The sequence below is a fragment of the Triticum aestivum genome, chromosome 2A, assembly GCF_018294505.1.
Source record: "Triticum aestivum cultivar Chinese Spring chromosome 2A, IWGSC CS RefSeq v2.1, whole genome shotgun sequence".
NCBI classification, from domain to species: domain Eukaryota; kingdom Viridiplantae; phylum Streptophyta; class Magnoliopsida; order Poales; family Poaceae; genus Triticum; species Triticum aestivum.
In genome coordinates, this window is record NC_057797.1 from 20,414,202 (window position 1) to 20,440,915 (window position 26,714).

Sequence of the window (26,714 nt, forward strand, 5' to 3'; positions counted from 1 at the left end):
CCACTGAGCTCCTTATCAGCTCACTGCTCGTCTCGAATATGAGTTCGCCCTCAAGGGCCTGGGGCTTCTTCACTACTTCCTCGGCATCGAGGTGGTACGATGTGCTGATGTGTTTTTTCTTCTTCGGTAGCGATATGCTCATAAGCTTCTCGAGCACACGGGCATGCTTAACTGCAAGCCTGCTGCGATGCCTGTCGAAGGCCAATATCTCTGCACTTGACGGCTCGCCTGCACAGGATGCATCGTTTTATCACTCCATCGTCAGTGCGCTGCAGTACTTGATGCTCACATGCTCGGACCTACAGTATGCCATGCAGTAGGTGTGTCTTCACATGCATGCTCCGTGTGACTCCCATTGGACCATGATGAAGCGGATTCTTCGTTATATGCGCGACACCACATCGCAAAATACCAAAAGCAAGGCCTTTATACACAAGGCTAGTTACAGGTAGATAGCAGTCTTGATAAGTACACAAAATGAGAACCAATGGCGGAGGTCATCATGGCGACTGATACCGCCGGAAGCATATGATTGCCAATTCCAACCACTCAGGTATCGCTTGGCCGAGAATCTCATCGACATCAATGACGGCAATAGCTATTGCTTGTCCAGAGGAGGTGTAGCAAGGAGTAGATGGATCAAACTTAGTAGGAAGAAAAGGGAAAGAATCGAAGGTGATAAGTTTAGCTTGAGGCACCAACCTTTGAATATTTTCAACTGAGAGCACTCTCGCACAAAAGGTTTCTTCTCTGGCGCCGCCGCTGAATGCTTGACCCTGGGTGGCCTGAAGTGCACTTATCCTATCAAAAAAAAAAATCATTGGGCCTTATTTTGTGGTAGGCATGCTATTTTTCTTTAAACGGGTCGGGCGTGAGCGAGGTCTCCTTAAGGAAATGGGCTTTTCTAGGAAACGTACCTATTTTCATTTACTTTGAATATATTTGAAGGAATAGTGTGACTTTTCCAGAGGGAAAATACAACTGAAACACGCCTGGTACAAACACTAAACATAGGTATCAAGCCTAACAAATGGATCATGGTTCAAAAAGAAGATTCGTCACGTACGGTGGTCGTTGTAGGTGCATATTTTAACATGGTCGGTGGGATCACAAAATGAAACAAATGCATTTACCATTTGCCATTACACACACGTATTCTGGCATCCTCTTTCAGTGGCACCAACCGCAACAGGCGGAAGGGTCATTTAACAGATAAGGCAAAAGAGAATATTAAGTACGACAACAACTTAACGCCGAGAACACAAAAATATCTATCCCGTTCCCAAGGGCAAAGAGATATTTACCTTCAAGAAAGCGAGGGGTATATGCTTAACCAGATGAATATTGAGCTTAGCAGGAAATACATACATTCAAGACAATATTCTGCGGTCTGTACACGAAATAATTTATCAGAAAAACATGAAGTGTAGCTAAAGGCCTAGTACACACACTTAAGGCACTAGAGTGAATAATAAGATGGGGTTGTGAAGCAGTATTCGTTGCGTAACAGACATACATTTAATACTCTAATGTAGAACTGGAGATATCAATACATAAATCAAGAGGACTATTTTTAGAGTAACTCAATAAAAGAATTAACATTTTGCCTGTTTTAAAAGCTCAAGTGAATATGCATTTTGATTACAACCATACTCAACCATGTATCCGGTCATCTGTTGTTTACTCTCATGTAATTAAGAGAAACTCACTTCTTGTAGGCATCAAGTGAGACGAAGACATCCGTGCTCTAAATAAGTACACCTCTAAAAAGAAATTAAGAGAAAGCTCACCTCAAAGTTTGGTGATTGGACAGCCGAGAATCCTGAAGTAAAATCCCTTGGCCTATAAAATCATAATTTCATCCAAAGCAGAAGAAACCCAAATATTCAAAACCTAGTATGAAACAGCATGCAGACTTGCTAAATTACATGTTGAATTTGTGATTATAGATACATCAGACCGGTGAGAATGTGCCCCCAATTCCGACAATCAATTCACTTTTACCTAGAACTTTCCATGCTTCGCATCTACAGAACTATATCATCTGAATCTGTATATCAGTCTACTCCTTTCTTTTGTGTCCGGTGTACCAGCTCTTTGTTCTGACTTCAAGTGACACTAAGCATTGATATGTACACATTATAAAAAAGTAAAGGGAATGAGGGCGTAAATAAGCTACCTGTTGCAATAATCAAACCCCTGTTATAACTTTGATGCATAAAAAACGAGGCCTATAAACATCTTGTGGAAGATGTAGGATTCATGTGCAAACTCCAAAAAGAACTGGATGGTTACCATAGTTCTTTCACTTCATAAACCCAGGAAAGTCTGAAGCCATTCTTCTCGGAATATCGACCTCTGTATCCAGCCAAAGGAGATACAAATCCATCAATGATTCGATGTTCATCACACAAAGGCCAAGATGAACAGAGCATCTTCGTAGGATGGCTAAGCAAACCCAAAGGGTGAGAATCTGGCCACTGTTCAAAAAATCTTCTGATTCAGCGATTTATCGTCCAATTTATCGGTACTCTTGGGGTCACCGATAAGATGATGCCTTATCTTCACCATTTATCGTTTGCACCGATTTATCATTATGACAAGCGATTTATCGGGAATCTACCCATAAATCGGGTCTATTCATAGCACTATGTTTAAAAAACTATGTTTATTTGCGTTTTGTGGACCTTGTTACGCAATATGTACTATTGTCCTATATTGTTTGTCATTTTGTGAGGATTCAAAGGCTAGGAATCAAGGTAACACTTCTGTCCGATATTGTTTTGGTGTTGAATATAACATCTTTTAGTGTTGGCCGTTTAATAGTCGAGAACCAGCCTCCATGATCTGCCAGAATCAATCAATTGGCCTGAACCAGGATTAATAAACTTTGGTAAAAAAATCACTGTTCCATAATTCATCCGAATAATCAGTTAATTTGCCAGTTAATCACTACTCATTCGCTCGCCGAATCGAATAACACCTATTCATCGTGTTAACTTGCCAGGCCGATTAAATGGTCTATCAGACCGATTAAATGGTCTGTTAGACCGATTAATTAGTTATCACACCAATTAAGCGTTGTTGGCATGTTAAGTCATGGGCAAAGAAATCCCGATTATTTGGCCCATAAACCCTCCTAGCCCCTCCCGCTCCTACAGATCTAGTGTTTAGCCCACCACCCGCTCCTCTCATCCCCTCCCGACCTAGATGGCGGCTAGCCAGGTCCTTTTGGCACGCCACCGCTTCCCCTCCTCCCCTGTATGTTGCTGCTTTCTCTTCTCCCTTCGTGTCTTGCTATTTCCCCTCCTCCTTTGCGACTAGCCACCTCCAGCAACTGACCCGTTCAGACGCCCAGCGCAGCCGCCATCACCTTCCCTCTATCTGTCGCCGCTGCGTGGCCGCCATCTCTCGGAGTTGCATCCCAGGTCGAAGTCAGGAAAAAGTGTTGTTGTATACAAGTTTGTTGATGATTTTAAGACCACATGGATGATTGTTGTTATATACATGTTTGTGATCTATGAGAAAAGGAAATTGTGCCATTTGCTTCATATTTGCAATGTAGATTTTTTTCTCCATACAAAATCCGCTTCTATTGAGTTTAGAATTACACCGATTAATGGTCGACGGACTAATCCAGTTAATAAACTGATTCAACGATTAATCACTACTCCCAAGCCGAGCGATCACCAACCAGTTAATGATTTCCTTAACATTGACAAAAATTGAGTGCAGCAATTAACCACGCAAACAGTGGCATGTGCTAGGCTAATTGGTGGTGAATGTTGTTTTAGCACACGTACTAATCTTGGAGGAGGGAGAGCAACGAGCTTACCGGGGCAATGGGGTCGAGCAACAAAGAACAACATCCTGTTCTTCTCATACTATCCAATGGCCCTTTTCTTCCAGCACATCTAGAAGAGAAGAGCAGACCGGATGTGAGCATTGGGGTTAAAGAGAGAGACATGGAGGAGAAGACGGACCTTGTCGAGCACACCGAAGAGCTGTGTCTTGGGCAAGTAGCAACACGAGAATGAGAGGATGTACATGGCATCGACACGGACCAGGTAGAAGCATCCCTCTGTCGAGATGGAGAGGCGCCGGCTCCAACCGTCCCCAGGAAATCTCGGGTTCGCAGCGGCGGCTCCCAGTCGGCGGCCGGCTAGACGAAGGAGATGACAGCGCCGTGGGGTTGGATCTGGACGGCGGCGGGGTAGGGAGGCGGGCGTGGGTCTAGGGTTTGGAAGGAGAGAGAGAAGTGAGGCAGGAGGAAGAGGAGAGGGGGCGGCTCCAGTGCGGAAGGAGCACACGGCTAGGTTCTCTCCACGAGAGTCACTGCCTTTTATACTCCTATGTGTGCAATGACAAAAATGCCCTCAGCGGGGCACATGATTAACAAGCGGTGGCACCGCTTGCGGACGCACTATTCATTGTAGCAGTGCCCCCTCCTCACTACCCCAAACTTGTTTTTTCGTGACGGTCAGTGACATTCGTGGCGGTCCCGCACTATCCTTCAGGATTGAGTATGTGTAGGCCTTCAGGAACGTGAATTCAGCGGACACGGAAGGAAATAGCCTCGTATTTTGGCTTGACCGGTCAAAATCCCTAAACTGCCAAGTCCATCCCCACTTCTTTCCTCGCTCCGCATCTCATCTCCACCATGGCCGCCTCCGGCGCCGCCCCCTGTCCATCGACGCCGTTTGCCTGCACACCCGCCGTCGCGGCGCCGCCTCCCTCCCCAACCAGCGCCGTATCCCTCCGCATCCAGGTTGCACTCTCGGCGTCCAATGTCGCTTTCCTTCCCCATCCAGCGCCTTCGTCTTCTTCCTCCTCACACCAGCGCTGCCACCCTGGCCGAGTCCCAGCCACCCCACGCCGCACCCCGACCCCACCCCCTGCGCCCCCCATCCAGTGTCCTCGTCCTGTATACTCATCTGCCCTAGAATCTGCAGGTGTACCGGTGAATCGAGTCAGGGAGAAGAAACCCGAGACGGAGGAATCAAGTCAAGATCTGGGTTTGCTTGCCCAGATGTGATATCTTGTGCATTTTAAATTTGCTTCTGAATTGTTTTGTGAAGGATTTTTTATTTTGTTTATGGATCAGTTGCTGGAAGAAATAGAAGTCAATGTATGGATCATGCAGTTTTAACTTACATGTCCGCCTATCTGCTCATGTTTCACGAGTTCCCTGTGGAGTATGGATCACTAAAGTATTTTTTGTTCTCAGATCTGTCTTGCTGGAGGTCAAATAACTATGGATCTATCTTTTTGGAGGTCAAATAACTATGGATCTATCTTTTTGGAGGTCAGGTAACTATGGATCTGTCTTTTTGGAGGTCAAGTAACTGAATCTGTCTTTTTGGAGTTCAAGTAACTGTCAATCTGTCTTTTTGGAGGTCAAGTAACTGTCAATCTGTCTTTTTGGAGGTCAAGTGACTTTAGAACATACTATATGATATCATGTGTCAACTGTTCTGTGAGTAACCATATGTGCACATGTTAAATAAATCATGCTCGGTGTGTTCGGCAACATCCTTGCACCTCTCAATTATTCATGTCAATACCACCTTGCTTCAGATGCCATCATTTTTATGCTAGCTTTTAGTCGTTGCAAAATAGGTCTCATGTCTGCATTCCTAGTTCTTTTTCTTACTATACGCACATTGTTTGTCATCAGTGCTGCCATGGATTTGGGCCTCATTCCATACCCTTCCTGGTGGTAAAAATTCCACAGTTAGAATGGTATGTATGCAAGTAGCAATGTAGATAAATACTTGCTTGATTAGGAGCTATGACAGAAAAGGGAAAGAGTGGTACATCCTATCTGGTGCCACTAGTTGACTCTCCTTTTTTTAAAATAAATGTACAGGAACTTCAAGAATGTCATTCAGCATTGGAGGAGGCAAAGGCTGATATAGTTGGTCTGTGGGTGCTGAATTTTCTTATAAACAAGGTTGGTTACTTCATTGGTTATTAGAGTATCAGGGCACTTGTGTTAGAGCCCAGTGTTGTGGGGCCCAACCAGCCAATTCCTTATATTTCTGTAGGGAAATATTAGGGATGCATGTTCCTTTCCTTATATCCCCAGTATGCAATCATATAATACTTAAAATGGAATCACATAATATCTTGTTTTCATCTGTTCTGTCAGGGGTTGCTTCCTAAGAGCCTATCAAAATCTATGTATGTCTATTTCCTGGCTGGATGCTTTCGGTCAATTAATTGCTTCTTATTGTACCACTCTATTTTGGCTGCTCTTTTTTGAACATTTGCATATCATACATCTCTATTTCTGACATAGGGTTTGAGTGTTTCCATGTTACAACAATGAATAAAAATTTCATCAATGCAGGTCCATCTTTTCAGACCACAGGATCATCCTAGTATCCCTGAATATCTTGTTTGTTTTCTTTTGACTAACCATCTGAGAATAGAATCGTAGATGTCATTCATGTATATTTTGACTAATCATTTGAGCAGAATGGGCCAGCAGCAACAAAGATGAACACTTACAAGTTTATGATGTTGGAAGTGTGCAAAATGTGGTGAGAGTATAGGTTGTGGCCCCATCAGTAATGTAATGTCCAGAAGCATCTTGTAAGTTCCTGCACCTTTGTTCCATATTCAAAACTATAACAAATGTTCTAAAATGTACCATGTTTGTTTATTCTTCAACAAATTGTTTCTTCCATGATGAGTAAAGCTGAATTATAATGTGGCCATCCTTTGCATTTCTCTTGAGCAAATTGTAGACCATAGTATGTTCATTTATTTACTCTATAATGTGCGAGATCATCTCTTTTTATTGTGTGTATAATGGATTTCTTTCCTGCTAGCATATACACCTACTTGGTGCTAGCATATACAATGTACAAGTTACTGGTAGAAAGTTTATGTCGAAGGGAGATTCATGTGCACTTTCTAAAAGTATGGATGCTATAATATTGTACTTTTGTCATCTTATTTTTGTGTACTTTCATATTTTTCATTTGTTCACGATTTTACCTGTGTTTCCTTCGCCTACAGTTATTACCATATCTATTGATTCATACGTACTGAATTATTTCAGTTCCCTGGTGCCGTGTGGGGCATGCCATATGCTCATGGACCATTTTCCACACATGCACAAGTGTCGCTCCCCAAAAGTTACTTACCAAGGATCGGCCCTTGCTGGTGTCCTCTCATTTTGTTGCGTCCATTGGCACATTGCTGGATCCAGGTTCAAGTGTATGCTGCCATTGTTGCAGACTGAACCAAGCTATTCTCAGTCTATGATGGGATGTCAATGCTTCAGCTGCTAATATAGGGCACGACTAGTCTGTTTTAAACTTGCCTTCATATGATGAAGTATAGTGGCGGCTCCTGTTAAATTAAGCATTTTGTGTACTGTGAATTTGTTGTGATCTTGTGCACATTGAGATATAAATAGATATATTGTGATCTTGTGAACTATGACTGGGCTTTGACGTATTTGTTTGTGCATTAATATGAATGGCTGTGGAAAAATATCTGTTATTTTTCATCTATTCTTTTGCACTGAATTTTGAATAATATTTCGAATTGTGGGTTGTATAGTCATTCCTGAAGGTGATCACTGATGAGCTACTCCATTTTTCCTGAAAGCTGTTCCTGACGGTTTGTGCCGTCAGGACATGGAGTTCCATTGGCGCAGGGAGCCCGTCAGGAAACGCCGTCAGGAATGTTGTTCCTGACGGGTACCTTCAGGAATGATGGATGTTCCTGACAAGCTGTTGCTGACGGGAATTTCCTGACGGTATGTGCTTATTCCTGACAGAATTGGCTCATTCCTGACGGATTTTGGCCGTCAGGAAAAGGTCAGTTTGGGGTAGTGCCTGATCCGACTGCTGAGGCCATCCGAGGGCGAGTTCTGACGGCCGAGAAAGCATCAAGAAACAGATCGGACGGCCAGGATCGCTAAACTCTGAGGAGGCTAGGTTCCTCCCGTTGTGATTGTTTCTAGATGTATAGAAAAATAAGATGATATCACGACAAATATTGTTTCAAGCACAGATATTCATATGCCTGTCTAGCATGCACCCCGTGATTAATTTTTTTGAAGCTCCCATTTAAGTAAGCAGTCACATGATGTTCTCAAATTGCAGCATCAGGATTGCACGAGGAGAAGGCAGGCAGGTCCATGGCCGGTCCTGAGATTTTGAGGGCCCGAGGAGAGGCTAAAATGTGAGGCCCTTAATATAGACATCATAAAAATAACAATAACTATACATATGTACGAAAAATTATGAATTGCATGGGAGAAAATGATATGCCCAAAGAATCAAGGTGGTCTTGGCTTTCGCGATATGAGAATGTTTAACCAGGCTCTGTTATCATGGCAAGCATGGCAACTATTGGAAAGACCGGATAGTCTATATATGTGCAAGATTGATGAAGGAAAAATTATACAGACGAGGGAACTTAATCGATACAGTTTTCTCGGGTAATGCATCTCCGGTATGGCAAGGGATTGAACATGGTCTGAACTTGCTGGAGAAGGGCATGATTTGGAGAATTGGCAATGGAAAAAATGTAAAGGTATGGCGAGATCCATGGATTCCGCAAGGGGGATCACGAAGACCTCTGACAGGCAAGGGCACATGTAGGTTCACTAGGGTGGACCAATTCTTACTGCCGGATGGAACCTGGAACGAGAAGAGGCTAAATGACCACTTTATACAGGCTGATGTTAATGATATTTTAAAGATAAAAGTGTCCACAAGGGTGATAGAAGACTTCCCGGCATGGCATCCAGAAAAGGATGGTCGGTTTACTGTTCACAGTGCGTACCATCTAGCTGTTGTGGAACATATACAAGGACAGGGTGGACCTGCTACGAGTACAAGACCTCATGGAGACCGGCCAGTTTGGCGCATGTTTTGGAAAATCAATGTGCCACAGAGAGTTAAAATATGTGCATGGAAACTACTTCGTGATGCCTTGCCTACGAGGCAAGTTAAAAAAACAAAGGCATTTGGAACTCTATGATCATTGCCATCGGTGTGGACGTACAATCGAGGATAGCTACCATGCGGTGATAGCTTGCCCAACAGCAAGTGCTGTTTGGGACGCCATGGGAGAAGTATGGTCTATCCCAGCGAAGGAGACAATTGTTAATACTGGCGTGGAATGGCTATTTACTTGCTGGTCACACTTACTGGTGAGGAACATACAGGAGTACTCATGATAACTAGACCATGATGGCGCGCGTTGCTGCGCCTGTCGATTTTTCCAGTGGAATGATATGAATTGTGATTAATATAAATGAGACCAACCCAAGGGCTAACCCTCGTTGGCATTTTTTTATAGAAGAAATTCCGCGAGCACAACACGTCCAAGCCGGGACTTGAACTCGGGTGGGCTGGCAGCAACCTCAGCTGCCCAGTAAACGGGTCGACGCCCCATCCTCAATTGTGGTTAATATACAAAGGCATGAAATAACTGAACTCAATCAGTGAGTGAAACACTTCATGAACCTTGATCCATTTCTCGTACACTCAAACAAAATATTGATCATTTTACGCAAACACTTCTATATTGTTAATGTTAGCTTCGTCCTTCAACTATACCTCAATAATACCACCCTTTTGCTTCCATTGCATAGGAATATGACACATTTTCCCATAGCATCTGATGCTACCACCTAACTTTTTCCAACATCTCATAATCTTGACCATAACTCTGTAACAAAAAGAATTGTGGAATATGGACCATAATGGTGCGCATTGCTGCACCCGTACAATTCCTCAATAAAATGATAGTAATTTCCAAATATAACAGAGTAAATTCGAATAAGCTAACCTATATAGTATTAGGTAATAATTAGAAGAATAATATAGGACAATGAATAACATATAGTTTTATGTCCCCTTATTGGTTTTAATCTACATGTCATATTCAACATGGATCAAAGGATGAAATAGCAATTATCCGAATTGTCAATGAGGCTGAAATGTACTTAGAGCCATCTGACATTTTGACATATCAAGGCGACGAGAAAAGGTACTTACATAATGCTCCCTCTATTTCTATTTACATTGCACATTAGGTTTGTATTAAGTCAAATTCAGTAATGTTTGACCAACTTATAATATAAAAAGTAGCAACATCTGCACTACCAAATAGATATACTGTATATGAAAACAAATTCTATGATGGATCTAATGATATTGATTTGCTATTGTAAATGTTGGTAATATTTTTCCATAAACTTGACGAAACTTCATTTTTTTTACTTGAAACAAAATTTATATGCAAAGTTTAAAACAATACAAGTGTAAAAGTTATAGGATTACACTACAACCAACTTGTATGAATAATGCGTACTCCTACTTCCACTCCTATAAATAAGGACGGAAACCCGATAAATGTACATACATACATGTACTTGACAAACTGCTTACCTCCAACAAAATTTCATATTCTCAAATAGTATCAACCATGGACAAATGAACTGAAGGATTTTGCATCCCTAAGACCACAATAGAAGACCTGGAATAGACGGCAATGTATGTAGAGCTAGATAGACAATGATCCCATTAAGATGAATCTTGTAAAGCACCTTTGGTAATTATACTTGGATGGTTCAGGCAGATATAGGTTGGTATTTGATGCGGTGCACCATCTATTTAGATAGGTTATTTGGATTGTCTAGTACATTTCTATACATGTCTGCATTGGTCAAAATTAGCTTGGTTTGATGATAACGTATTTATTCTCAGATCTTCTTTACTTCGATTTTTCAGAGTAGATGACTTGTGAATATGCAGGAACAACTTGGCTTTTGCTATTGTAACAACTTTCAATATTTCGCATCGAGTATAAGCTCGAGCATACCTCACATGGCATAATTCATGCTAATCCGTATATCCAGACTTCCTTATACCAGTTAATCAGTGAACATTAGTTTTGCTTCGGACAAGGAATCTAATTAAAATTAGGGACTTTTTCATTTAAGGCATTACAAACATGCAGGCAACTAGCTTAGGTCCCAAAATGGAAGAGCCGTAATCACGCAGATTACCACAATCCCTAAAATGATAGCAGATATTCTCACAAACCAAGAAAGGAACAACCAGCAAGCATGATCTTTAGCGAGTATATTTTGTGTAGAAACAAATAAACCATAAACATGATCTAGATTGAAAAATAAAACTTTGGACAAGGATCAAGAAGGATGATCTCAATCAATCTGGACATGCAGATGGCAGGCAGATATGCCTGTTATAGAGCTGCACCAAGAAGCCAATCAAAAATTGTAGGCCATAACAAACAGATAGATAATCAGTATATACCCTCTGCATATTTGGATTAAGCGAAGCGATGTGTGCAGAATGTAAAATAATATTCATGGAAGTCACCACAAATATCAGGATATCAGTTCAGCAAGTGCCCATCTAAAAAAATCCAGCAAGTACAGGCTGTAATGATATTAATCATAGAACCATCATATATAAGAAATTTTGTTACATTTCATAAAAAGGACTTCCCATGAACAATGAAACAAAGTTAGACGTTCTCTTATCTGGAGTAAAAGCATTATATAGAACATAGCTGGTTCACTATTTCATATTTCCAATTTCTTCTATTCTGCGAATGGAAGAGCTTAAAATCATAGTACAGTTGCTTCCAAATAATGCTTATTGTACCAACAAAAAAGAGTTCTTCAATCAGAAGTTTATAATTCAACAAATCAGTATGTTTGTACTATTACCTCTCTTGGCAGAAAGAAGTGGACCACTTTCTGCACTTATCTCTTCGTTGTTGCATCCGTGCTATACTTCGTCTCCCATAGTCCCATTGCTAGAACCAACATGTACCATTGTTTTTAAGGCGTCCTGCCTTGGACGCTTAGGCGATAAGGCGCCCTGGCAGCGCCTTACAAATATGCCCGTGCCGTCTTAGGCGCTTAGGCGTCGCCTAAAGACTTCCCTAGTGATCAGAAGAACCTAGGGAAATAATGACATCACCTTACAGCCCGCCAGACAGGCAATGGGAATCGATGGAATAACTGAGTAAGTAGGGCGGGTAGATTAACATGAGATCTAACGGAATCCACGATCACAGACGTCTACGAGCGGGATGACGGGTATCCTTGAAAAAGAAGTTGGAAGTTCAGTGTAGACAAGAGATGATGTGGGACAAAGGAAGGACACACAAGATCAATGGGTTGTACATCGACGATAGCAGGCGAAGCGTCGAGGGTAGTGTGTTGACGGCGGCTGGCTCCAGGATGGCGGGTTAACTGCGAATGACATCCCCTCCTATTTGCCATGCCACACGGGATGGCAAGCTGCCTGTCCGAACTTGGTCACCAGATGGGTGGTCTTCCACTCCGCGAGGAGTTGCTAGCAGAAGGGAATGGCAGCGCAATTTAGGTTTCGCCGCGCCGCGTCCTCTTTGTTGAGTACCTGAGATTTGTTTGTTTGAGAGTATTTTTGTCCCACACCGAGATGGCCGAATTTTGACCATTTTCAAAAATTTCGATCAAAATTTGATCAAAATTTAACTGAATTTTAATTAAAATTTGATCAAATTTTGTCAAATTTGACCAAATTTTGTCAAATTTGACCAATTTCGGTGAAAGATAGATTTCGTCCCAGGCCGAGATGGCCGAAATCCGTTTTTCTCGGCCGAAAATCAAAACAAAGAGTACCTCCGCTCCCCTCGAGCGAACGGTTTTCAGCGCATCCTCGGATCGGCCTTACCCTAAATGGGCTTGCATAGCAGCCTACAGAAGCCCAATTAACCTCAGGCCTTCAAAGAGGTCTCTAGAATAGCGGCCTTTTAGAACAGCCAGCCCAAAGCACGGTTATACTTCTTAGAGGAAGATCTGACGGCCAAAAACTAATCAAATGTGAAATCTGATGGCCAGAAATGTTAAGGGCGTGAGAGGATCGAGGATGGCTACCATGTGGTGATAGCTTGCCCAGCAACAAGTGCTGTTTGGGACGCCATGGGACAAGTATGGTCTATCCCAACGAAGGAGACAATTGTTAATACTTGTGTGGAATGGCTATTCGACTTGCTAGTCACACTTACTGATGAGGAACATACAAGGGTACTCATGATAATTTGGAGGAACTGGCAAGTGAGAAACGATATGTTGCATCGCAAAGTAGCTGTAGATTATGTCCTGTCCCTGGAACAAATAAAGATGAATGATGGAAATGATTTAGAGAAAGGAAAAGGGATTGCTTTTGAAGAAAGCATCATAAGCTGTAGATTACAGTGGAAGATTTCGAAGCAAATAAAGGTATGGCCTCACCCGCCTGAAGGTTGGCTAGCAGTATCGACTGATGGTTCTTTTCATACATGTGATAATGGCGCATGCACATCAATGATTACTAGAGATAGCAACGGAAGACATGTTCTTTCTGCTTGTTGGTTTGTGCCACCACATAAGGAAAATTATAAGTGGTAAAATTTATTGAAAATTGACAAACATAGCATTGGTCAATGATGCAACTCATGAAAGAATTAATAGGGAAGAGAAAATTCACATGCAAATAAACTATCTTAGACATATTTTATGATTGTGAGCCCCCATTAAATATCTTATGCCAAATTGTTGACTTTGGGCAAGGAAGACAACACAATGATTTATGTTTGTTCATATTCACATAGAAGTAATATTGTTATAGATTCTTCAACATGTGGTGCTTGCTCAATATCTTTGCTAGCCAAAAATCCGCACTAAGTAGAGATACTACTTGTGCATCCAAAACCCTTAAACCCAAATCCATGTTTTGAGAGTCCACCATACCTACCTATGGATTGAGTAAGATCCTTCAAGTAAGTTGTCATCGGTGCAAAAAGGCAATAAAAATTTCTCCTAAAAGTGTTTGATCTTTTAGTGTAAAGGAAAATAAGCGTTGTACGAATTTGCGATGGCAAAGTAATAAAAGTGACGGACTGCATAATAAAGGTTGCTATCATAAGGGGCAATATAACGTGACATTCTTTTGCATTAAGGGATTGTGCATACAAAACCAAAAAGCGTATGACAATATCTAATTCCCTCTGCGAAGGGCCTACCTTTAACTTTTATGTATTTACTTTTTATGCAAGAGTCAAAGTATTTTTCTCTATTCGTTTTTATTTTCTCTTTTGCAAGCACCATGTGGTGGGGAAAAATCTAGACACATATATCTAGTTGAATATGAGTGATCATGAGTTATTATTGTTGACATCACCCTTGAAGTGAATAAGTTGGGTGGTGAAACTATAAGCCCCCGTCTTTGTATGTGCCCATTTGAAACTCTTTGCTCATATATATGTTGTGAGTGTTAGCAATTACAGAAGATTAAATGATGGTTGAGTAAGTGGACTTGACAAAAGGCTCCAATACGAGACCCTTCCTAAAAATATGATGAATTGTAGTTGCAAAGTTGACTAAGACCATAATTTTTTAGTTTTCAATAAATTTTATGCTTTCTACTTTGATGTTGTGATGAATTATTACTTGTTCATGAGAAGCTATATGATAAAGTTTTATGATAAAGTTTGATGCTGTTATAATAATAAGCATGTTGCTACTATGTCCGTATTTTGTTTTTATTGACACCTCTCTCTCTAAACATGTGGACATGATTTTCGATACTGGCTTTCGCTTGAGGACAAGCGAGGTCTAAGCTTGTGGGAGTTGACACGTCCATTTTGCATCATGTTTTCCTAATGTTATTTATAGTGTTTTTATGTCTTACAACTCTTTGTGGAGTAATTCTAATGCCTTTTCTCTCATAATATGCAAGGTTTACACAAAGAGGGAGAATACCGACAGCTAGAATTCTGGACCTGAAAAGACTATGTCAGACATACCTATTCTGCACATCTCCAAATGATCTGATATTTTACAGATAATTATTTTGGAATGTATAATAAATATTGGAGAAAAGAACTACCAGAGGGGGCCACTCAGGTGACCACAAGGCACTAGGGTGCGCCTGCCCCCCTGGCGCGCCCTGGTGGGTAGTGGGCCATCTGGCCCACCTCCAGTGCCCTTCTTCTAGTACATAAGGTCTTTTGACCTTGAAAAAAATAAGGGGAGGACTTTCGGGATGGAGCGCCGCCATCTTGAGGCAGAACTTGGGTAGGAGCACTTTTGCCCTCCGGCGGAGCGATTTCACTAGGTGAAATTCCTCCGGGAGGGGGAAATCGAAGCCATCGTCATCACCAACAACCGTCTCATCTTTGGGAGGCCAATCTTCATCAACATCTTCAACAACACCATCTCATCTTAAACGCTAGTTCATCTCTTGTGTGCAATCTTTGTATCAAAACCTCATATTGGTACCTATAGGTGACTAGTAGTGTTGATTACATCTTGTAGTTGATACTAGATGGTTTATTTGGTGGAAGATTATATGTTCAGATCCAAAATGATATTAATTACTCCTCTGATCTTGAGCATGAATATTATTTGAGTAGTTTCCCTTGTTCTTGAGGCCATGGAAAATTCATGTTGCGAGTAATCATGTGAATTAGGTATTCGTTCGATATTTTGATGATATGTATGTTGTGATTCCCTTAGTGGTGTTATGTGAACATAGACTACATGGCACTTCACCATCTTTGGGCCTAAGGGAATGCATTGAGGAATAGTTATTAGATGATGGGTTGCTAGAGTGACAGAAGCTTAAACCCTAGTTTATGCGCTATTCCGTAAGGGGCTGATTTGGATCCATATGTTTTTTTTTGAATATTTACTATAGAGCAAATCTCCACATCCCTTTATTATAAAAAGAAAGAAGTAGCAATTATACAAGCTAGGGATAATTACAAGGACTAAAAGGAAGAAAAAACAGAGCCTACCTACATACCTACCTCTAGTTAAATTAGAGAGTTAATCCAAGCATACAACTTGACTCTAGTATCTACTCTCATTCTATGAGCTAGAAGAGTAAGGTCATGTACAAAATTACATCGCCAAGCAGCAAAGGTTGCATTCTCCCCTCTAAAAGTCCTTCCATTCCTGAGGATCCAGATATTCCAAGCTGCAGTGAGCATAACTTCAAAGAAGAAGGGATGCTTAAACCTTGATCTTGCATGCTGAATACATTGCTGAATTTCAGAGCCCCTGGACCAATCAATGGAAATATAATTCCACACTCTGCGACTGAAGTTGTAGTTGAAAAACAAGTGCAACCTATCCTCATAGACTAATTCATTGCAGATAACACAGAGGTTGTCATCCAAAGGTGATCTCCAATGCCTACGAATCAACATGTCCTTGGTGTTGAGTCTATCAAAGAATAACAACCAACCAAAGACTTTGATCTTCATGGTGCACTTGCTATCCCACAACCACTTGCATGGCAAGATGGTTGGCAAATGAGAATGCATAAGAGTGTAAAAGCTCTTGGCAGAGTAGTCACCAGATTTTCCAGGCCATATCCAAACATCTGGCAGAGTGATGTCCCTATGTAAATCCAGGATCCAAGCTTCCAGAACTTGCAATTCTAGAGCAGCCTCATGTGACAAAGGCAAGAAGAACATTGATTAGAGGTCCTGAGAGATGAGGAATTCATGCAGATAGAGTTTATCATTAATAACAAAGGAGAAAAGCCTAGGTAATCTCCAACATAGAGGTCTTGAAGAGCCATCTATTAGCCAAGCATCAGACCAAAAAAGGGCAGAGTCTCCCCTATTGATGTGAACAGAGGTGATTGGAGTATATGCATCAGAGAGCTTGAGAATATCCCTCCACCAAAATGACCCAACTGGGACTGTAGCATGTGGGACTCCATCATCATAGTAACTATTCCAAATTAAAGTTACTCATGGGATATCTGCCTTATTGAAGAATTTGTGGAGATGCTTGAGAAGGAGGCCCTTATTTTGGATATGCAACTTAATCACTCCAAGCCCTCCTTTTTCCTTAGGCCTACAAACCAGATCCCATGCAGCCAGAGACTGTTTTGGTGCATCACTGTTTCCTCTCCATAAGCATTGCCTGAAGATCCTGTCCAATTGCTTAATAATACCAGGTGGGAGCTGTAGACTGCAGAGGAAATATATGGGCATGGAAGTCAAGACTGAAGTTAACAACTGTAACCTGGAGCCTTGGTTTAACATGGAGGAACTAGTTGTCAATCTCCTTTCCAAGGCATCAACTAAGGGCATAATGTCCACAATTCTGGGCCTGGTAGTACCAAGTGGCAAACCCAGGTAAGTAAATGGGAGCTGTCCAATTTTACATCCAAGCAAATCAGCTAGCCTGGCAGCTTCCACATAATCAATATTTAAAGGAATCACCAAAGTGAACTGAAACTCATCCTGCACTTGCGGTTCAGAACTCTGCTCCAGCATATCTTGCGTATGTCCTGTAGGCTGCGAGTCCAAGCAGATCATATTGTCATCGAGCTCCTAGAGTACCACAAAAGAGCGTTTGTTGATGTTAACCACAAACAACCATCGCTGCTCCAAGTCAGAGTCGAACTTAACAGGCATTGGCGGCAAACATAGTCAAGGCAGAGAACATGGAACATTCATGATGTAAACTCAAGCAGCAGGGACTTGAAGGAGCGTTCCCAAATCATAGCCGGTGGAAGAACATGTCCATAGAAGACATGGACAATTCCCAAGTTAATAGGGTCCAAGGGACCAACTGGGTGAAGATTTAACATAGGCTGCTGCACCTCTACCATGTCATCATCACCATCCGAGTCCAAAGAGGGATTCAGAATCATGGAGTTCTGATCTTGTGCGATTGGGTCTTGCACAGGAGCAGGTTCCGGCTGCTGAGCAGGTTCTTCCCAAGGCCCCCAACCAGCATCGTTGTTCATGTTATGTGCCCTGCCATTAGCAGCCTCATGGTGCCCTTGATCGTGTCCAGGGGGCACAACATTCCATCCCAGAGCAGGGTACGGAGGCATTGCCCAGAAAGGCTGTGGTGGAGGATTTGCCCCTGGCATAGGATGTGGATTGCCATCCAAGGGCATGGGATCCTCATCTGCAGGTATCATAGCTTCTGCAAAGTCTCCATCAAGAATATAACAACCCACTGTCCAAGAAACCACTGTCCCTCCCCAATTGGCAAACTCACAAAACACAACTGAACATGGAACCAAAGCGTTATCAGGAAAAGATGCTCGAACTAGAGACCTGACCTTGCGCCTGTCCGTACTGTTCCAATAGTGGAATTGGCCAAAAGAACTAACCATATCAGCAATGCACTGCGTGTTGCGATAATTCAGAGGGATCCCAATAAACATTAACCATCCTTGTCTATGACCATGCAGAGCTCTGAAACCCTCCCCTAATTATGCGGTATGAATTTAACAAAAAACTCATTGCCATCCTCATCTAGACCCAGAGGAAACGGTGGATGCATAGTAAAATAACCACGGACGACAGGGTCCTCCATCTCAAATAACCCAACTCCTTGAAACCATGTTTGAGCAGATAAGACATGGATGTGCATAGTCTGTACCAGGAAGTTAAGAACTTGCTGCCGACGAATGCCGACGAGCTCAGGAGGTGGAACGGGCTCAATGATGGCCACCATAAACTGCTCGTGCGCTCGGGGCGGAGGGGTTGCCGGAGTGTAGAAGGTGCGGGGCAGACGATCTGCGCCACCATCCACAATGTCGTAGCCAGCCGGGATGAACCGAAACGGATCGATCTCATACACTGCCATTGGGGCGGTGGGTGGAGAATTGAGCGTGAGGAAGCTTGGGGAGGAGTTGGCGTTGGCTGCGGCAATGGGGAGGGCGGTGGAGAAGCAGGGTCTAGGGTTTTCTGCTCGGGAGTTGTTTGGTCTTGGGAAACCGAAGAGGCAAGGGAAGCAGAGTTTTCCTTGTTTGCTCGATTTCCAAAACCCGGCGATGGGACTTTAGGCACCCAGAGGGATGTGCCAGGAGGTTGGCCGGTGCAATCTTTTTTAATGTGACCGGACCGAAAACAATTCCTACAACGCACCAGATTGATGCAGGTCTCTGACTTGTGGCGCATACCCAAACAATTCTGACAATCCCAGTAGCTAGCAACAATATCCTCAATCATCTCGTCAAAACTTTGTAAATCACTGGCTATTTCTCTTGGAGAGGGAAACCGAATCGCCGGCAAAGATGGGCTGCCTCCCTCATCATCAGAGAGACATATGGGCTGAGCGCAAGAGCCCAAGGCTGTGTCAGGGCCCAAAGCCACAGATGGGCTGGCGCACGTGCCAGTGCCTAAAGCCACATCGGTAGCCGATGGAGGTAAATCGAAAATTTCCATTACAGGGAACAACAGTCTTCTAGGAAATCCGGAAGCGGTGCATGCATGAGATACACCCCACGGAGAAGGCGGTAACGAACCAAATTGAATCAAAGGGGTCGCCCGCCGGCAAATATGCCGGCACCGGAGATGGAGCAACCTCACGTTCAGAGACTTCATACCCTGCCTCCCAGACGGTGGTCACCTCCGTAGCCGTTGGCCTGTAATTATAACCTTTCCGGGCGGGGTATTTCATGAACGTAGCAAACTTGACATGATTGACATGATTATGAGAAATCAATCTAGAGGAACGAGAGCGTAGAGAAGACTTAGTCGTAGAATGTTTCATCGCCTCCAGACCAAGGCGTGCTCTCCTCTTTGAAGGGCTAACTAACGTCCACTCCTGATTGCATTCCGATTGCCAAAGCCTAAACTCCTTTTCCCAATCAGGACCACCATGGACCCACAGATGAAAGAAGCATTTGAATTGCGGACAAACAAAACTTCTCTGATGCAAGTTGAAGAACCCCACCTCTTTGCATGACACATTGAACGAAAAAACTCCAATATTAAGATAAGATACCTTAAGCTAAGAACAATATCCGCCAATAGCAGATTCAAGCGCAAGACCAACATTCTCCACGTCCAGACGGAAGGAATGCCTTGCAAACGAGACCACCATGGTGAAGTGGCCCGTATCCTTCGTGGGGTGCACCGATCTATTGAAGGTGCGATGGATCTCTTGAAGAGCGCAACATGGACCGCCATGAAGAAGAAAATAACTAGGAGGCACGGTGGAAGATGATGGCTTCTCGCCCATCGTTGGTGACCCCAAGTGTAAGGTTTGAGATGCAGCGTAGCGGAAGTTTTCCCTTGGCAAAGATACCAAGGATCGAATCCCCAGAGACTCCAAGTTTCAACGAGAAGGTGTCAATCGCTAACGGCACCGTGGATTAGCAATGGACGTGGACCTGCACACAAAACAAATACCTTCGTCCCCAACGAGTACAGAGAGGTTGTCAATCCCTCCGGCCTTGTAGTTTACAAAGGGTTAAAACGCAAGTGGTAACGGTGATGGATAGTGCTGCGGAAAGTAAAAGCAACGGAAAGTAAATAGCAAAGTGACCAATGATGTGAACATGGACCGGGGCGCCATGACGTTCACTAGTGATGTCTCTCACAAAAGACGATAAAACAGCTGTGCGAGGTAAACAAATTACAGTTGGGCAATTGACAGGATTATGACTGCTAACTATATTGCAAGATTGGTCGAGGTTCAGAGCATGGGCAGTACGCCAAGGTAAGTAGACCGAAATCCATCTGCATCTACTACTAATCATCCACCTTGAGATATCTATCCAGAACATCTCGCTGGTATTAAGTTGCGAGCCCCACCCAAAGTGTAAACTCAAAGCAACAGACAACTGCATTAAAATAACTTTGCGTAAAGTAAACAATCCTTTCATATGGTGGACTCATATGGCAAAACTGGTTTAAAGGATTTGGATGCACAAGCAGTCAGTTGATACGTCCAAAACGTATCCATAATTTCTGCTTGCTCCATGCCACTTTTGGGTGATATTGCTATGATATTTATACACTTCCATACAATTTTGATCATATTTGGACTAACCTATTAACTCAGTGCACCCCAGTGCCAGTTTCTGTTTTCTGCTGTTTTTGTATTTCAGGTTTTTCCATTACAAAAACTGTCAGAAAAATTCCGGAAAAATATATAAAAAATCAGCGTTTCGGAACCTTCCGGAACCCCGAAGCTTAGCCGGAGGGGGGCCACCAGGGGCCGAGGCGCCCTGGTGGCGCGCCCCCCCCCTAGGCCGCGCCGTGGGGCCGCCTGGGCACCCCTGATGCCTTCCGACGCCACCCTTTGGCGTATATTTAAAGCACGTCTCGAAACCCTCGGGACGGGAACCCTTTTCCACGATCGCATCTCTGTTTCGCCGCCGCCGCGCTTCCAAGATCGGGAGCGCCAGGAGAACTCTTCCTGGCACCCTGCCGGAGGGGAGGATCACCACCGGGACCTTCTCCACCACCATGGACGCCTCCCGGATGATGCGTGAGTAGTCTCCCTTGGACCATGGGTCCATGACCAGTAGCTATGTGATGTTCTCCTCCTGTTCTTGTGCTTCACTAATTAGTCCTCGTGAGCTGCCCTACATGATCGAGGCACATATGTAATTCTTATGCTGTTGCTATGATGAGTTTGCTGGGATCCGATGGATTGTGAGATTATGTTCAGATTGTGTTTGAGTAATATATTTGATTAATCCCTTTTATATTTTAGTTTGTGAGTAATTCTTGCATGTTCTCCATTGCCGTTTATTGCTTTGGCCGAGTAGTAGATTGTAACTCCAAGAGGGAACGTTATGCTCGATTGTGGGTTCATGCCCCTCGATGACTAGCTTGAGTGACAGAAACATGAGTCTAGGGGATGTGTTGTTGCCACAAGGGGGAAAACAACGGTGCTTGTGCCCGCGGGCGCAAGGATTGTTTACTTTACGCAAAGTTATTTTAATGCAGTTGTCTGTTGCTTTGAGTTTACACTTTGGGTGGAGCTCGCAACTTAATACCAGCGAGATGTTCTGGATAGATATCTCAAGGTGGATGATTAGTAGTAGATGCAGATGGATTTCGGTCTACTTACCTTGGCGTACTGCCCATGCTCTGAACCTCGACCAATCTTGCAATATAGTTAGGACTCATAATCCTGTCAATTGCCCAGCTGTAATTTGTTTACCTCGCATAGCTGTTTTATCGTCTTTTGGGAGAGACATCACTAGTGAACGTCATAGCGCCCCGGTCCATGTTCACATCATTGGTCACTTTGCTATTTACTTTCCGTTGCTTTTACTTTCCGCTTTTACTTTCCGCAGCACTATCCATCACCATTACCACTTGCGTTTTAACCCTTTGTAAACTACTAGGCCGGAGGGATTGACAACCTCTCTGTACTCGTTGGGGACGAAGGTATTTGTTTTGTGTGCAGGTCCACGTCGATTGCTAATCCACGGTGCCGTTAGCGATTGACACCTTCTCGTTGAAACTTGGAGTCTCTGGGGATTCGATCCTTGGTATCTTTGCCAAGGGAAAACTTCCGCTACGCTGCATCTCAAACCTTACACTTGGGGTAACCAACGAGGGGCGAGAAGCCATCATCAGTCCGCTTAGTACAGGTGAAGGCTAGCAAAAGACTGGGAGCGACCAACTTAGAGAGCAATGACGGCCATAATCATGCAGAGCGACAAAGCAACATTGAATCAGGCATGGTAGTTCTATCGCTACTCAAAAATAAAAGATCATCAAGGCTTGACAGACTTTCTTTACAGTCTTGAATATGCGTGAGCATACGCCAAGTCAATCAAAATAAATTCTCAGAGGAAGATATCACTAACCATACCACATCATACTCAAAACAAATCACGTTGGTACTCCAATATCACATTGGAAACCTTCCAGCTATTTGCAACTAACCAAAAGCAACCAGAATTACCAAGCAACATCATGCATGTAGCATCTTCATCATAGACATATCAATCAATCCAACAGAAGCAAACTCTCCTAAAAAGAATAATCACGACAATATAGAGAGTTCAAGCAACCAACTAAGCAAAAGCTCTTTAAAAAGATAAGCATGGTAACTAAGAGCTGAGCAAGATAGTAGCTATTGAAAGACAAAGAACACACACGGCAAAGATAGACATGAAAACTCCTTGTTATGTTCTAGGTAGAAGTGGAGCGTGTTTCTCTCCCACATAAAGCTAGCTGAGTTCCGACTCGTTACTAAAGGCTAAAGAAAACTAAAGAGGAAAACTAAAAGCAAGACGCTCCAAGCATAGCACATAGCACATGAAGTGATAAAAATATAGTGGAACGGGAGACGAACTGATAATGTCGATGGAGAAGGGGATGCACGGGGGGGCATCCCCAAGCTTAGACGCTTGAGTCTTCTTGAATATTTCTTGGGGGTGCACGGGGGCATCCCCAAGCTTGAGCGCTTGACACTCCTGAATCTTTTTATCATCTTCCCTCGCACACTTGAAAACTCCCTTCATACAAAACTCATCATAATCTGATTAGCGAGGTTAGTACCCACAATATTATAATTGTACCTTGCTGGAAATAAAGATATTCTTGCAAGCATACTGTTTCTCTGGACTCCCATAAAGTTTTTGCAAGAAAACAGCAAGCTAAAGGCTCGCAAAACGAAGAAAGGGCAAAACAGTACAGAATCTGTGAAAAACAGACCAGCAGGCAGTAAATGATCTTTTCGGGGCACTTCTGCAACTCCAATCAAAAAACTCAGAACAGACGCCTGAAAGAAAATTATATAGAGCACGCTGTGGAAAAAATTCAGACCAAAAAGATGATCTGGTGCTTTTATGCGAATTTTTCTGTACGGGGACAGAATCTGTTTCCTGGACAGCACGTCACAACTCTTGATCTTTCCTGCAATCAGAGGCTATACTTGGCACAAAACTGAAAAGTAAAGATACAATGATGATGCTACAGTAGTATCAACATCAACACACAACAAAAACAGAAGAAAAATAAAATTTATTCATTTGGGTTGCCTCCCAAAAAGCGCTTTCTTTTATGCCTTTGAGCTAGGCATAATGCATAGAGATCAAGTCTTATCAAGAGTAAGAGCATAGCTAGCCCGTGTAACGGACTCAAATGGTAACTTAATCTTTTTGCGAGGGAAGTGTTCCATCTCTTTATTGAGAGGAAACTGGAATTTAATATTCCCCTCTTTCATATCGATGACGGCACCAATGGTGCGAAGAAAAGGGCGTCCCAAAATAATTGGACAAGAAGGATCACATTCAATGTCCATAACAATGAAATCAATGGGAACATAATTATCTTTGACAACACTAAGCGCATCATCAATCCTCCCCAAGGGTTTCCTCAAGGAAGAATCAACAAAACGAATACCAAAAGGACAAGGAACATAAGGTTTCAAATTAAGCATGTCATATATCCTTTTGGGCATAACGGAGGTACTAGCCCCAACATCACATAAAGCATTGCAAGAGAAGTTATTCAGTTTAATTTTAATCGTAGGATCCCAACCATCTTATAGCTTTCTAGGAATGGAGGCTTCTAACTTAAGTTTCTCCTCCCTAGCTTTGATGAGAGCATTAGTGATATGCTCTGTGAAGGCAAGGTTAAGCGTGCTAGTATGGGGATCTTTGGCCATTCTTTGTAAAAAGGTGACAACTTCTGAGATACTACAATTATCAAAATCAATTTCATCATTATTGAGCAGCATTGTAGTGTCATCTTCTTTGTTTGAATTGCTCTCTATTATAAGAGCTTGAACGTCCTCCCACGTTTGGGGAAGCACAGGAGCAACTTTTAACGGAAGCTCATACTCCTTTCCTGGGAGACCATGCCACGGGCACAATTCTCCATTAAGTCTATAGAAATCACAAGGTTTATGACTTTTGTAAATTCCGACAGTGGTGATTGGCGCAATGGAAGAAGGAGTATACTCCTCCCACTTGGTGTTCACGTTGGAACTCATAGCAGCGAGCAAGCAAGAGACTAAAGCAAAAAAAACTGAAAAGTAAACTAACAAGACTAAAAAACAAAAGTAAAGGAAAGTGTGCAACTCCCCTATCTCGAAGAGCGGAGTCCCCGACAACGGCGCCAGAAAACACCATTGATGGCTTCTCGCCCCTCATTGGTTACCCCAAGTGTAAGGTTTGAGATGCAGCGTAGCGGAAGTTTTCCCTTGGCAAAGATACCAAGGATCGAATCCCCAGAGACTCCAAGTTTCAACGAGAAGGTGTCAATCGCTAACGGCACCGTGGATTAGCAATCGACGTGGACCTGCACACAAAACAAATACCTTCGTCCCCAACGAGTACAGAGAGGTTGTCAATCCCTCCGGCCTTGTAGTTTACAAAGCGTTAATACGCAAGTGGTAATGGTGATGGATAGTGCTGCGGAAAGTAAAGGCGGAAAGTAAATAGCAAAGTGACCAATGATGTGAACATGGACCGGGGCGCTATGACGTTCACTAGTGATGTCTCTCCCAAAAGACGATAAAACAGCTATGCGAGGTAAACAAATTACAGCTGGGCAATTGAGAGGATTGTGACTGCTAACTATATTGCAAGATTGGTCGAGGTTCAGAGCATGGGCAGTACGCCAAGGTAAGTAGACCGAAATCCATCTGCATCTACTACTAATCATCCACCTTGAGATATCTATCCAGAACATCTCGCTGGTATTAAGTTGCGAGCCCCACCCAAAGTGTAAACTCAAAGCAACAGACAACTGCATTAAAATAACTTTGCGTAAAGTAAACAATCCTTGCGCCCGTGGGCACAAGCACCGTTGTTTTCCCCCTTGTGGCAACAGCACATCCCCTAGACTCATGTTTCTGTCACTCAAGCTAGTCATCGAGGGGCATGAACCCACAATCGAGCATAACGTTCCCTCTTGGAGTTACAATCTACTACTCGGCCAAAGCAATAAACGGTAACAGAGAACATGCAAGAATTACTCACGAACTAAAATATAAAAGGGATTAATCAAATATATTACTCAAACACAATCTGAACATAATCTCACAATCCATCGGATCCCAGCAAACTCATCATAGCAACAGCATAAGAATTACATATGTGCCTCGATCATGTAGGGCAGCTCACGAGGACTAATTAGTGAAGCACAAGAACGGGAGGAGAACATCACATAGCTACTGGTCATGGACCCATGGTCCAAGGGAGACTACTCACGCATCATCCGGGAGGCGTCCATGGTGGTGGAGAAGGTCCCGGTGGTGATCCTCCCCTCCGGCAGGGTGCCGGGAAGAGTTCTCCTGGCGCTCCCGATCTTGGAAGCGCGGCGGCGGCGAAACAGAGATGCGATCGTGGAAAAGGGTTCTCGTCCCGAGGGTTTCGAGACTTGCTTTAAATATACGCCAAAGGGTGGCGTCGGAAGGCATCAGGGGTGCCCAGGGGGCCCCACGGCGCGGCCAAGGGGGGCCGCGCCACCAGGGCGCCTTGGCCCCTGGTGCCCCCCTCCGGCTGAGCTTTGGGGTTCCGGAAGGTTCCGAAACGCTGATTTTTTATATATTTTTTCCGGAATTTTTCTGACAGTTTTCGTAATGGAAAAACCTGAAATACAAAAACAGCAGAAAACAGAAACTGGCACTCGGGTGCACTGAGTTAATAGGTTAGTCCAAATATGATCAAAATTGTATGGAAGTGTATAAATATCATAGCAATATCACCCAAAAGTGGCATGGAGCAAGCAGAAATTATGGATACGTTTTGGACGTATCAGAAGACGCCGGAGAAGATGAGCCGATCAGATGGCAATTCCCACTGTGAGATGTGGAGATCGCTGGAGGTGGTGGGTGGCTAGGGTTAGGGGGGAGGCGGGGTGGTGGGAACCATTATGTTCTTCATTTTTTTGGATCCATATGTTTAATGCTATGGTTAGATTATTATCTTAATCTTCTT

General features: G+C 43.2%; 1 protein-coding gene across 3 annotated transcripts; it reads left to right on the forward strand.

The window, feature by feature from the left end:
* Positions 1-4,569: 4,569 nt before the first annotated feature.
* On the forward strand, positions 4,570-7,616 carry LOC123187102 (nudix hydrolase 3). 3 transcript variants are annotated; one of them, XR_006493814.1, is made up of 4 exons: positions 4,570-5,310; positions 5,870-5,953; positions 6,481-6,597; positions 7,070-7,616. XR_006493814.1 is itself a non-coding variant. In XM_044598879.1 (4 exons), the coding sequence occupies exons 1-4, from the start codon at positions 5,286-5,288 to the stop codon at positions 6,547-6,549; spliced, it is 243 nt and encodes an 80-aa protein (XP_044454814.1). In that variant the 5' UTR covers positions 4,570-5,285; the 3' UTR covers positions 6,550-7,616. The 3 variants fall into 3 exon arrangements, 1 of the variants encoding a protein (XP_044454814.1); XM_044598879.1 differs by adding an exon at positions 5,678-5,742 and having other exon boundaries at positions 6,481-7,616; XR_006493815.1 differs by having other exon boundaries at positions 4,570-5,128; positions 5,228-5,310; positions 5,870-7,616.
* The last annotated feature ends 19,098 nt before the right edge of the window (positions 7,617-26,714 follow it).